We start from the raw sequence: 13,247 nt of genomic DNA, 5'->3' as shown, positions 1-13,247 counted from the left end.
GAGCATGCGTAGCTGCCATTGTCTCAGGAAGGGGAAACTGTACACCAGAGCATAGGCTGTATAATTGCAAAAACCTGGATACCAATCCTGGGTCTACCTCTCACTGGCTATGTGGCTTTGAGTAATTTCTAGAACCTAAGTCTCAGTTTCCTCATCTGTAAAAACAAATCTAATAATACATCCTTGCGTGATAATGAGACATCTCAAAATTCTCAGCAAAGTGAAAACAAAGCAAATGTCCAATGATAACTGCTGCTAGTGTTACTGGTAACAAGCTCATGGTCTGGGGGCAATGAGAAGCAGGGTCTATTTTAGGGGTGTTACCAGGGGAGGGGAGCAACTTACCACATCGCTGACTGGTTTCACTGTGTGATCAAAGCCCACACAGTTCTCATCCACCATGCGCAGGGCCTTCTGGAAGGCCTCCTCAAATGAACGCCCAATGCCCATGACTTCACCTGGAAGAACAGAATGGAAGGACTGAAGGTGTGGAGGTGGAAAGGGTGGAAGGAGGGCACTGCCCATAATGTCTATGGTTTATAGTCAAGACTCTGGGAGATTCCCAAGGCAAATCACATGATGGTGGGATTCATGGTGTTTCACGATTAAGAAATCTTAATGGCCGGGCGCGGTGGCTCCCGCCTGTAATCCCAGCACTTTGGGAGGCCAAGGCAGGCGGATCACAAGGTCAGGAGGTTGAGACCATCCTGGCTAACATGGTGAAATCCCAAATCTACTAAAAACACAAAGAAATTAGCTGGGCGTGGTGGCGGGCACCTGTAGTCCCAGCTACTCGGGAGGCTGCGGCAAGAGAATGGTGTGAACCTAGGAGGCAGAGTTTGCAGTGAACAGAGATCGCACCACTGCACTCCAGCCTGGGGAACAAAGTGAGACTCCCTCTCAAACAAAACAAAACAAAACAAAACAAAATAAAACAAACAAAAAAAGAAATCTTCACTTATAGCTCTTTTCCCTGCCATTTTCATGGATAAGCTCAGGTTTTATGCTTATTAATCAATATAGAATCAATATGCCTAAAACGGGCATGGGGATACTGGAATATACCCCATATACTGGATACTGGAAGTTTATCACAGTGGCCCAAACCACTGATGGCTGTCCAGTTATTGGGCTTGATTTATTCACATAATGATAACACCATCTGGAATTCTTTAAAACTTTTTAAAAAAGTGTAGATAATAGGAAGATGAGTCCTACTACTCATCCACGCAAAGTAAATCACATTTACAACCATCATTTTAGAGTTTCTCTTTCTGGACTTTTCTTCGTAGGTTTTTTTTTTTTTTTTTGTAAGATGGAGTTTCACTCTTGTTGCACAGGCTGGAATGCAATGGCGCAGTCTCAACTCACTGCAACCTCTGCCTCCCGGGTTCAAGCGATTCTCCTGCCTCAGCCTCCTGAGTAGCTGGGATTACAGGTGCATGTCACCACGCCCGGCTAATTTTTGTATTTTTAGTAGAGACGGGATTTCACCATGTTGGACAAACTGGTCTCGAACTCCTGACCTCGTGACCCACCCGCTTCGGCCTCCCAAAATGCTGGGATTATAGGCGTGAGCCACCGTGCCGGGCCCTTCATAGGTATGTTTTACATATGATCACAGCATACATATAATTTCCATCCTGTGTTTTTTCATCATACATTTTCCCACATTGCCACATGGCCTTATAAACACCAACTTAATTCTTTTATGAGATGGAGTTTCGCTCTTGTCACCCAGGCTGGAGTGCAATGGTGATCTCAGCTCAGTGTAACGCCTCCTGGGTTCAAGTGATTCTCCTGCCTCAACCTCCCAAATAACTGGGATTACAGGCATCCACCACCATGCCCGGCTAATTTTTGTATTTTTAGTACAGACAGGGTTTCACCATGTTGGCCAGGCTGGTCTCGAACTCCCAACCTCAGGTGATCCACCCATCTTGGCCTCCCAAAGTGCTGGGATTATAGGCGTGCACCACTGTGCCCGGCCAACACCAACTTAATTCTTATATGATTTGCCATAATTTAACTGCTAACTGAAGGACATTTAGCATTTTTTTTTTTTTCCTGAGACGTAGTCTCACTGTGTCACCCAGGCTGGAGTCTGTGGTGCAATCTCAGCTCACTGCAACCTCTGCCTCCCAGGTTCAAGCGATTCTCCTGCCTCAGCCTCCTGAGTAGCTGGGACTACAGGTGTGTGCCACCATGCCTGGCTAAGTTTTGTATATTTTTTAGAGATGGGGTTTTACCATATTGGCCAGGGTGGTCTCAAACTCCTGACCTCAGGATATGCCCACCTCAGCCTCCCAAAGTGCTGGGATTACAGGCGTGAGGCACTGCACTTGGCTCATTTAGCTTTTAAGTGTTTACAATTAGGCAGTCCTGGTGGCTCACACCTGTAATCCAACACTTTGGGAGGCTGAGGCAGAAGGATCACTTGAGGCAGATTGAGACCAGCTTGCACAATATAGTGAGACCTCCCTCTCTACAAAAAATAATTAAAAAAAAAAAAAAATTAGCAGGGTGTGGTGGTATACACCTGTAGTCTCACTCCTCATGAGGATGGGGTGGGAGATTACTTAAGCCTAGGAGATGCAAGCAGCAGTGAGCTACAATCACACCAGTGCACTCCACCCTGACAGAATAAAACTCTGTATTTAAAAAAAAAGTTTTCGGCTGGGCGCGGTGGCTCAAGCCTGTAATCCCAGCACTCTGGGAGGCCGAGGCGGGCGGATCACGAGGTCAGGAGATCGAGACCATCCTGGCTAACACGGTGAAACCCCGTCTCTACTAAAAAAAATACAAAAAAACTAGCCGGACGAGGTGGCGGGCGCCTGTAGTCCCAGCTATTTGGGAGGCTGAGGCAGGAGAATGGCGTAAACCCGGGAGGCGGAGCTTGCAGTGAGCTGAGATCCGGCAACTGCACTCCAGCCCGGGCGACAGAGCGAGACTCCGTCTCAAAAAAAAAAACAAAAACAAAAACAAAACAAAACAAAACAAAAAGTTTTCATAATTATAAGTTAGGCTGTGATGTATTCTTTATTTATTTATTTTTTTTTTTGAGACGGAGTCTTGCTCTGTCACCCAGGCTGGAGTGCAGTGGCCAGATCTCGGCTCACTGCAAGCTCCGCCTCCTGGGTTCACGCCATTCTCCTGCCTCAGCCTCCCGAGTAGCTGGGACTACAGGCACCCGCCACCTCGCCCGGCTAGTTTTTTGTAATTTTTAGTAGAGACGGGGTTTCACCGTGTTAGCCAGGATGGTCTCGATCTCCTGACCTCGTGATCCGCCCGTCTCGGCCTCCCAAAATGCTGGGATTACAGGCTTGAGCCACCGCGCCCGGCCGGCTGTGATGTATTCTTTATTTTTTAAACAGACAGGGTTGGCTGGGCATGGTGGCACATGCCTGTAATCCCAGCACTTTGAGAGGCCAAGGCAGGCAGATCACGAGATCAAGAGATCAAAACCATCAATGTGGTGAAACCCTATCTCTACTAAAAATACAAAAATTAGCTGGGCATGGTGGTGCGTTCCTGTAGTCCTAGCTACTCAGGAGGCTGAGGCAGGAGAATCATTTTAACCCAGGAGGCGGAGGTTGCAGTGAGCCGAGATCGCGCCATTGCACTCCTGCCTGGCGACAGAGGAAGACTCCGTCTAATAAAAGAAAAAAAAAAAAGCCAGACACAGTGGCTCACGCCTGTAATTCCAGCACTTTGGGAGGCCGAGGCGGGCGGATTATGAGGTCAGGAGATCGAGACCATCCTGGCTAACATGGTGAAATCCTGTCTCCACTAAAAATACAAAAAATTAGCCAGGCATGGTGATGGACGCCTGTAGTCCCAGCTACTCAGGACACTGAGGCAGGAGAATGGCGTGAACCCAGGAGGCGGAGCTTGCAGTGAGCCGAGATCGTGCCACTGCACTCCAGCCTGGGTGACAGAGCAAGATTTCGTCTCAAAAAAAAAAAAAAAAAAAAAGATAAAAGAGACAGGGTCTCGGCCAGGCACAGTGGCTCATGCCTATAATCCCAGCACTTTGGGAGGCCGAGGTAGGCAGATCAACCTGAGCATGGGCATTCAAGACCAGCCTGACCAACAGGGAGAAACCCTGTCTCTATTAAAAATACAAAATTAGCCATGCATAGTGGCACATGCTTGTAATCCCAGTGACTCGGGAGGCTGAGACAGGAGAATCGCTTGAACCCGGGAGGCAGAGGTTGTGGTGAGCTGAGATCACACCATTGCACTCCAGCCTGGGCAACAAGAGCGAAACTCCGTTTCAAACAAAAACAAAAACAAACAAAAAAGACCCTGTTGCCCAGGCTGGAGTGCAGTGGTACAGTTACGGCTCACTGCAACCTTGAACTCGTGGGCTCAAGTGATCCTCCCACCTGAGCTTTCCAAAGTGCTGGGATTAATTATAGCCACCGTGCCTGGACTGGGTATGATGTTTTCTGTTTTGGATAATCTCCTTAGGATACATTTCTAGAAATGTAGAGGCAATAGGTAACACAAATTTTACAGCCTTTGATAAGTACAAATAACTTTACAGAAGTCTGTGCTTTATCATACAAAGTTTAATCAACCTTCTAAGAAGTGGGCATAAACAGTATCTCATTTAACTAAATTTCTTTTTACTAATGACAGGAACCATCTTTTCTCCAGGTTTGCTTATTGATTTCTTCTTCTGTAAAGTTTTGTTCATCTCCTCTGACCATTTACTCTAGGGGCTTAAGTATTTCTTACCAACTGTATTTTTCTATTTACAATTCTAACATTTATGTTTCTTTAAAAAAGTTTTAAGAACACTACGATGCTAACAGCAGTGTTAAGAAAGCAGATTGAGGCCGGGCGCGGTGGCTCACGCCTGTAATCCCTGCACTTTGGGAGGCCGAGGCGGGCGGATCACGAGGTCAGGAGATCGAGACCATCCTGGCTAACACGGTGAAACCCCGTCTCTACTAAAATACAAAAAATTAGCCGGGCGAGGTGGCGGGCGCCTGTAGTCCCAGCTACTCGGGAGGCTGAGGCAGGAGAATGGCGCGAACCCGGGAGGCGGAGCTTGCAGTGAGCCGAGATGGTGCCACTGCACTCCAGCCTGGGCGACAGAGTGAAGACTCCGCCTCAAAAAAAAAAAAAAAAAAAAGAAAGCAGATTGTGACTTATTTTGTTCGATTTCTTTGTAACTGTGGTTATAAGACCTTTTATTTTGAGATTTGTTAAAAAAGAGAAACCAGGCCGGGCGAGGTGGCTCAAGCCTGTAATCCCAGCACTTTGGGAGGCCGAGACGGGCGGATCATGAGGTCAGGAGATCGAGACCATCCTGGCTAACACAGTGAAACCCCGTCTCTACTAAAAATACAAAAACTTAGCCGGGCGAGGTGGCAGGCGCCTGTAGTCCCAGCTACTCGGGAGGCTGAGGCAGGAGAATGGCGTGAACCCGGGAGGCGGAGCTTGCAGTGAGCTGAGATCCGGCCACTGCACTCCAGCCTGGGTGACAGAGCGAGACTCCGTCTCAAAAAAAAAAAAAAAAAAAAAAAGAGAAACCTAACACATGCATACACATACGCCTAGAAATGTATGCAGTCATAGACACATGGCCGAATTAATCAATCTCTGTAAGGCAAGATTACAGGTGACTATTGTTCTTTGGTTAAACTATCTTTTCTTGTTTTCCATGATTCATGTTTCTTACTTACTTGTATAATAAAAGTTACAAAAAGTTATCAAAGACCACATTCCAAGAATACTTGAATAGATACAAAACAATTAAATGTCTCATCTAGGAACCAATCTTTCATTGGCCTATTTTCAATCCACTTCTTTTTGCCACAATTTAATTATGGCTTCATTCCCATGTTTATTCTAATTTTCATATAACAGAGATTCATCTCCAGAAGGAACAAATTGGCAGTCTTGCAGAATTTCTAAAAATTCTGAAATAATATCTGAGCTTAGACTTGTTTAAAGGCCACTACTGCTCTAAATGGAAAGCTGGAGCACCACAAAATGCTCTTATCTATCAGGCTGGTGGCACTCTGTCTGGTACATGTATATATATATATATATATATATATATTTTTTTTTTTTTTTTTTGAGACTGAGTCTGGCTCTGTCGCCCAGGCTGGAGTGCAGTGGCCAGATCTCAGCTCACTGCAAGCTCTGCCTCCCGGGTTTACGCCATTCTCCTGCCTCAGCCTCCCGAGTAGCTGGGACCACAGGCGCCCGCCACCTCGCCCGGCTAGTTTTTTGTATTTTTTAGTAGAGATGGGGTTTCACCGTGTTAGCCAGGATGGTCTCGATCTCCTGACCTCGTGATCCGCCCGTCTCGGCCTCCCAAAGTGCTGGGATTACAGGCTTGAGCCACCGCGCCCGGCCTATACATGTATATTTTTGTTTTGGTTGAAATGTGTTAGAGTATGGTCTTAGGCAACTAAAGGGATACCACAAAGAAACATACTAACTCAATTCCAACATGCTCTGCCACTGCTGGGTACTGTTACAGCCATTCATCATTCACTAATAAATTTCCTTGTTACCAAAAAGGTCTATAATGCCCTGCTCTGATGTAAACATCATAATAAAAAAAATGTCATTTAGTGGCCAAAGCAGAAAGTACCAGAGGAGGAGATACTGTAAAAATGAGATGAGGTAGGCTGGTGGCTTGCACCTATCCCGGAGATTCTGTATTCCAACACAGATTTCCAGATGCCTCCCCAACTCCTGACGAGGGCTATAATCTTAGTTTGAAATGTCTCAAGCACCTGCTCCTATAGGGGCTAAAAGACCACGCCAGGGAACTCGGACATTTGAGATTACTGGTCATGGGGGGCCCCATGGGGGTGCCCGGGGAATGAGTCTCACCAACGCTCTTCATGCAGCTCCCGATCTTTGTGCTGACTCGCAGGAACTTGCTAAGGTCCCATCGAGGAATCTTCACCACACAATAATCCAGGCTGGGTTCAAAGGCTGCTGTGCCCCCTGTCACAGAGTTCCTGGGGTCCAGCAGGTGGGATGCCAGAAGGACAGTGAAGGAAGTGTAAAGGGTGAGCTTCCAGATAGCTCTCTCCATTCCCACAAATATAGGCCAATGTCCTTTTCATCTTTCCTGTGCCATCAATATTTTCTTCAGCCCCCGACCCACTTCCCCACTGTGATTTCTCCCTCATCCTCGTACCTGAGCTCAGGCAAAGGGATGCCCAATGCTAGCTTGGCTGCCACATAAGCCAGTGGATAACCTGTGGCCTTACTGGCCAGGGCAGAGCTGCGAGAGAGCCTGGCATTCACTTCAATGATGTAATACTGCAAAGAAGGAGAATAAAGAAAAAAAGTCACCGGCCTAGAAGCCCCTGTCTAGCAGAGGTCTCAGAAAGGAGAGAAAATAAGCCCTCTCCAGAGGGATGGCTAGCAAAAGCACCCTCCCTAAGGCCCAACCCCAGTAAAGGAGATTCCAGCTTCTACTCCAGGGACTGTAAGGCCAAAAGACCTCAACTTCAAGTGCCAAAAATTATGCAAGCAGAGGGGGTAACAACCACACTATCAGCTCCAGAGCCTAAAGCTTACCTGCTCAGACTCAGGGTTCAAGGCATACTGCACATTGCACTCCCCAACAATTCCCAGGTGCTGGGTCACCTTGATAGCCGTCTGCCTGAGGAGCTGGTACTCCCTGTCATTCAGTGTCTGGCTAGGGGCCACCACTATGGACTCACCGGTGTGGATGCCCAATGGGTCCAAGTTCTCCATGTTACACACCTGTGAAGGAGGGTGCCATGGAGGTCACTGCCAAGCAGAGTCAGGAGAGGCAGAAGGCTGCACTCCAGGGTCCTGTTACCTCTGGGGCTGCACCTAACCTGGGTCTGAGGGACATAGAACTCTCAAAGACCTTAGCCCAGGCCTCTGCTCTTCCAAAAGCTCATCCTGCCTGACATGACTCCCACCCTTCCCCCATTTACTCACCGTGACACAGTTTCCATAGGCATCTCTCACCACCTCGTACTCAATCTCCTTCCATCCCTTCAGAGACTTGTCTACTAGCACTTGGCTGGTATGGGCAAAAGCTGAGGCCACGAGACCAGAGAGCTCCTCCCTGTTAGAGGCAAAGCCAGAGCCCAGGCCACCCAGGGCAAAGGCTGAACGCACCAGCACAGGGTACCCCAGCCGTTCAGCAGCTGCCTGGGCCTGCAAGGAGTGGAAGAGATGAACAAACAGGTTATTCCCCGCTGCCCAAGGTGTGCCTGACCCACAGAAAAAACGATATGAAGAAAATAGGCCGGGCGCGGTGGCTCAAGCCTGTAATCCCAGCACTTTGGGAGGCCGAGACGGGCGGATCACGAGGTCAGGAGTTCGAGACCATCCTGGCTAACACGGTGAAACCCCGTCTCTACTAAAAAATACAAAAAACTAGCCGGGCGAGGTGGTGGGCGCCTGTAGTCCTGGCTACTCGGGAGGCTGAGGCAGGAGAATGGCGCAAAAACCCGGGAGGCGGAGCTTGCAGTGAGCTGAGATCCGGCCACTGCACTCCACCCTGGGCGACATAGCGAGACTCCGTCTCAAAAAAAAAAAAAAAAAAAAAAAGAAAATAACACAGCCAGGCACAGTGGCTCACGCCTATAATCCCAGCACTTTGGGAGGCCGAGGAGGGTGGATCACCTGAGGTCAGGAGTTCGAGACCAGCCTGACCAACATGGAGAAACCCCATCTCTACTAAAAATACAAAATTAGCCAGGCACAGTGGCGCATGCCTGTAATCCCAGCTACTCAGGAGGCTGAGGCAGAAGAGTCGCTTGAATCTGGGAGGCAGAGGTTGCAGTGAGCCGAGATCGCACCACTGTACTCCAGCCTGGGCAACAAGAGTGAAACTCTGTCTCAAAAAAAAAGTAAATAACACTACCAAAGAAAACACCACCATTCTTCCTTTACCCAAACACCCCTCCAACCTGTTCAAGAGAATTTGCTGCCTCGCTGGGGGCCACATGCTCTCCGATCTCTGCCATTCTGGCAGCAAAGGCCCGTCGATCCTCAGTCAGCTCAATGGTCTCTACTGGTGTGCCCAGGACCCGGACCCCATACCGAGCCAGCACCCCGGCCTTGGTCAGCTCTACACCACAGTTCAGAGCAGTCTGGCCCCCAAAAGTCAGTAACACACCATCAGGGCGTTCATTACGTATCACCTGAGAACAGAGAGGGGAGTTACAGGCATCAGAACCTTGTGGGTAGAGAGGCAATCAAAGAAGTTTAATAATGCAGCGTGACCACTGGGCCCCCTGCCCAGTCCTCTTTTCATTCCAGCCTTGCCCCAGTCATACCTGGGTTACATAGTGAGGTGTTATAGGAAGAAAATAGACCTTGTCGGCCAGCCCCTGGGAGGTCTGCACTGTGGCAATATTGGGGTTGATCAGCAATGTCTGGATGTTTTCCTCCTTCAGGGCCTTAATTGCCTAAAAGGACAAGAATGGCATCTCAGCCTCTGCTGAAGAAGCAAGAATGCAAACAGCCTCAGGGCAGCATTCTCCTCTTCTTTCCCTCCCTGTACTCTTGGCCCCTAATAATTGACTTCTATTTCTTACCACATCTCTCTGTACATTCCCCAAATCTGATTCATTTCCTCCCTACAACCTCAGCCCTTCTCCTTAAGACTGTTTCCATTCTTGAGGCTCACACACCCAGAAGGGTGGGGAGGGGGATGCCTCACCTGAGAGCCCGAGTAGTCAAACTCTCCAGCTTGGCCAATGGAGAGGCCCCCTGAGCCCAGGATGAGAACCTTTCGTGGTGGTGGAAGCCCAGAGCTGGGAGTGGGAATCCCAGGGGGACAGAGGCGCTCAGTCAGCCGCTCTCTAACTGTGGAAGCAAAGAAGGTCATAGAGCTGAGCTGGACCCAAGAGGTCAACTGGATTAGCTCCCTCACGTTCAGAAGAGTCCAGAGCAAATTACGCATCTAATGAGTAGCAGAGGGAGGACCAGAATCCAGGACCCTGGAGTTCCTTTCAACAGAAGCTTAAACGGTATCTTGGGTTGGCTGCCACCCACCCCCAATCCCCTTAACGTCCCAGACATCTAGGAGTTGCCCAGGGTATGTCCACCTTATGCCCATCCTGGAGCCAACCCTGTTCTTAGGTCCACAACCCAGTTCTACTCAGGATCTTACCTGTCTGGCCCCCAGGATTCCCAGCTGTGGCCTCTTTCACAGTTTCCAGAAAGATATCGAAAAGCAGTTCCATATCTGAAGGGCCAGCTTGGTGCTCTGGGTGAAACTGGACACTGTTAAAGAGATTGCATCATGAAAGCCATCATGGTCCCTGGCATGACACTGGCAACCTCGGAGGTGGGTAGTGGGAAGGAGGACTGCCGTGCTTTACTTTTCCATCATCAAGCGCCACAGGGCTTCAAAGTTGCAAAGAACTAGTCAACTAGGCTCACCTGAAGAAGGGCAAGCTGTTGTGTACAATGCCTTCATTGGAACCATCATTGGCGTTGGTGAAGAGAGGAGCCCAGTCTGCTGGCAGTGAGTCTGTCTCCACAGCAAACCCATGGTTCTGGGATGTCAGAAAGCAGCGCCCAGAGCCCACCAACAAGCAGGGCTGGTTATGGCCTCGGTTCCCATATCTGGAGGTAGAAGCATGCTGAGTCACAGGCCTCACTCACCCTCTCTTCACTACTGAACCTATCCCAGCTCTCACTGATCTCCTGTTCTCAGTAGCCCCGCTCCTGTTTCTGTTTTTTTTTTTGTTTTTTTGAGACGGAGTCTCCCTCTGTTGCCCAGGCCGGAGGGCAATGGCACAATCTCGGCTCACTGCAACCTCCACCTCCCAGGTTCAAGCAATTCTCCTGCCTCAGCCTCCAGAGTAGCTGGAATTACAGGTGCATGCCACCATGCCCGGCCAATTTTTGTATTTTCAGTAGAGACAGGGTTTCACCATGTTGGCTAGGCTGGTCTTGAACTCCTGACCTCAGGTGATCCGCCCACCTTGGCCTCCCAAAGTGCTGGGATTACAGGCATGAGCCACCTCACCTGCAACCTCCCGCTCCTATTTCAACAAGAATAAACGCCAACTCTCTTCTCATTCCTGAGACAGCCCACCCCTCATACCACAAGTATGGGCCCCTTCTGCTCCCCACAAGTCCCACCTCATCTTGTAAGTCTTGGCCCCAATGGCTAAGGCCAATAGTTGGTGTCCCAGGCAGATCCCAAAGACAGGTCGAGGATTAGGCTCAGATAAAACACAGCTCAGCGTGGATACGACACTGGGATAGGAGGCAGGGTCACCAGGCCCATTACTTAAGAAGAGACCCTCATACTCTGGAGTGGGCAGAAAAGATGACATCAAAATCAGTATTTCAGTTACAGGAGGCACACCTGTGGCCCCTCAACCCATGAGAGTGTAAGTCCCAATGTCTACCTTCTTCACTGCAACTCATACTCATTGGACCAAGGGATAGATCTTCCACCCAAGCTGTTTGTCTGAGGCCCTGAACAGGCCCCAGCTACTCACCTTGGCTGTCTAGTGCATGGTCCCAGGGTACCACAGTGACCTCAGCCCCACGCCGGCAGAGGCATCGGATCTGATTATACTTGAGGCCACAGTCCAAAGCAAGGATCCGAGGGGCACCCCCTGTATTGAATACCCGTGGAGTCTGAGAAATAAAGGAATAAAGGGCAACAGTTAGCAGCTGTGCTCAGTGGGTGTAAGATATGCCTGCACCAACTCTTACCTTCAAAGCCTCCTTTGATTCTCTCCTGTGTTTACCCCCCAGTTGTGGGCAGAATATAACTACTGTGCTAGAGCTTGCAACACTCTCCCACTCTACCTCTGTACCTTAATGGAGACCTCTGGTACCAGGGGGCGGGCATTGGGGTCCAAGAATGGCAGGGATGAAGGTTCTGTTCCATTCTGGACCAGCTTCCCCAGCAGAGACCCTTGTTCCCGCAACTTCTTGGTCAGCTCCCGAGTGTCTACTCCTGTCAAAATAGCACAGTCTTAGGGATCACACTCCCCCAACTCAGTCATCTGTGAGGTCAGACTTCCAGAAGCACTTCCATTCCAGAGCCCTAGTCACACACAGCTGTTCTATGTGCATCAAAATCCTGGGCTATTGTGACAGAAGTATACTACCATGAAGCATTCCTGCCGAAAATATCACATCGGAATTGGACAACTCTAAATATATCCATTTATAGAAAATAAAATCAAGGGAAAAAAAGAATACGCCAAGTAACACTACAGGAATGTAACCAAGTAAGTGCAGACTATGGGATACTAGATACAGGAAAAAGACTTGTTTTCAAATAGCTTACAAGGTCCACAGATTAAGAGACTTATCAACCAAATGCAACGCATGAATCCTGTTTACAGCAAGATTCAAATAAACAGAAAAAAAAAATTAGCGGAAATTTTAAACATTGGACACTTGTATTGAGAAATTATTTTTTTTAGTGTATGATGTTATTATGGTCATGTTTTTTAAAGATTCCTTTTGCATAGATGTTGAACTATTTGTAGATGAAATGATATGATGTCTGAGATTTGCTTCAAAATAATCCAGTGGTGGTGATGAAATAAGATTAGCCCTGACCTGATGATTATGGAAGCTGGGAGATCCTTTCTGTGTTGGAAATTTTCCTTCTGAGTGACAGTTCAATTCTTTCCCCCAGCCCAACTCCAATCTAAATCTTCCAACTATCATAGTCTTAGTCAGGTCCCAGCAGACTACAGAAACTTGATTCTTTCCATCCAGGCATGCTGTGCTCTGTCCAGATATGCCCATGCTTGCCACCATACCTTGCAAACCAGGGATGCCATGCTGCTGCAGCCACTCATGCAGGGTGCACGTGGCACTCCAGTGGCTGGGAGTAGGACAGCACTCTCCCACCACCAGTCCTGCTACGTGGATGCCCGAGGATTCAAACCACTGTAGATGGAAAGATTGTGAGAAGCCTCAGGCCAAGTTATTTTTTTACAGCATTTTCCCCATTGTGTGGCCACAGACCCTATATTCAGCCACACTGAATGGCCTTCAATATACCAAGCTTTTGGTGCTTTTGCATAGATATTTCCATTTACCAACAATGCTCTCTTCTATATGAAACACAACCCACAGGCCCAGGGTACCCAGTTGGTCACTGAAAATGACACTTTCCTTTCTATTTATTTATTTAGTTTTTTTGAGATGGAGTCTCACTTGTTGCCCAGGCTGGAGTGCAGTGGTGAGATCTCAGTTCACTGCAACCTCTGCCGCCCAGATTCAAGCAATTC

The 13,247-nt window shown here is 48.5% G+C and overlaps 1 protein-coding gene across 2 annotated transcripts in view; it reads right to left on the bottom strand.

Annotated features, from left to right (window-relative positions):
* Positions 1 to 13,247, bottom strand: part of LOC105479760 (carbamoyl-phosphate synthetase 2, aspartate transcarbamylase, and dihydroorotase) — a 29,204-nt gene that overhangs the window by 12,381 nt on the left and 3,576 nt on the right. For both annotated transcript variants that reach the window (XM_011737992.3, XM_011737994.3), the window contains exons 3-16: positions 12,774 to 12,903; positions 11,811 to 11,953; positions 11,487 to 11,628; positions 11,122 to 11,293; positions 10,414 to 10,599; positions 10,142 to 10,254; positions 9,689 to 9,834; positions 9,303 to 9,434; positions 8,934 to 9,167; positions 7,954 to 8,175; positions 7,561 to 7,749; positions 7,175 to 7,299; positions 6,862 to 6,992; positions 346 to 458 (exon numbers count right to left, since the gene is read on the bottom strand). In XM_011737992.3, coding sequence (XP_011736294.2) covers positions 346 to 458; positions 6,862 to 6,992; positions 7,175 to 7,299; positions 7,561 to 7,749; positions 7,954 to 8,175; positions 8,934 to 9,167; positions 9,303 to 9,434; positions 9,689 to 9,834; positions 10,142 to 10,254; positions 10,414 to 10,599; positions 11,122 to 11,293; positions 11,487 to 11,628; positions 11,811 to 11,953; positions 12,774 to 12,903 — 2,178 coding nt within the window. The remainder of the gene's footprint in view (positions 1 to 345; positions 459 to 6,861; positions 6,993 to 7,174; positions 7,300 to 7,560; positions 7,750 to 7,953; positions 8,176 to 8,933; positions 9,168 to 9,302; positions 9,435 to 9,688; positions 9,835 to 10,141; positions 10,255 to 10,413; positions 10,600 to 11,121; positions 11,294 to 11,486; positions 11,629 to 11,810; positions 11,954 to 12,773; positions 12,904 to 13,247) is intronic.

This window comes from Macaca nemestrina, chromosome 13 (genome assembly GCF_043159975.1).
Source record: "Macaca nemestrina isolate mMacNem1 chromosome 13, mMacNem.hap1, whole genome shotgun sequence".
Classification (NCBI taxonomy): domain Eukaryota; kingdom Metazoa; phylum Chordata; class Mammalia; order Primates; family Cercopithecidae; genus Macaca; species Macaca nemestrina.
This window is presented reverse-complemented; position numbering and strand designations above follow the sequence as displayed.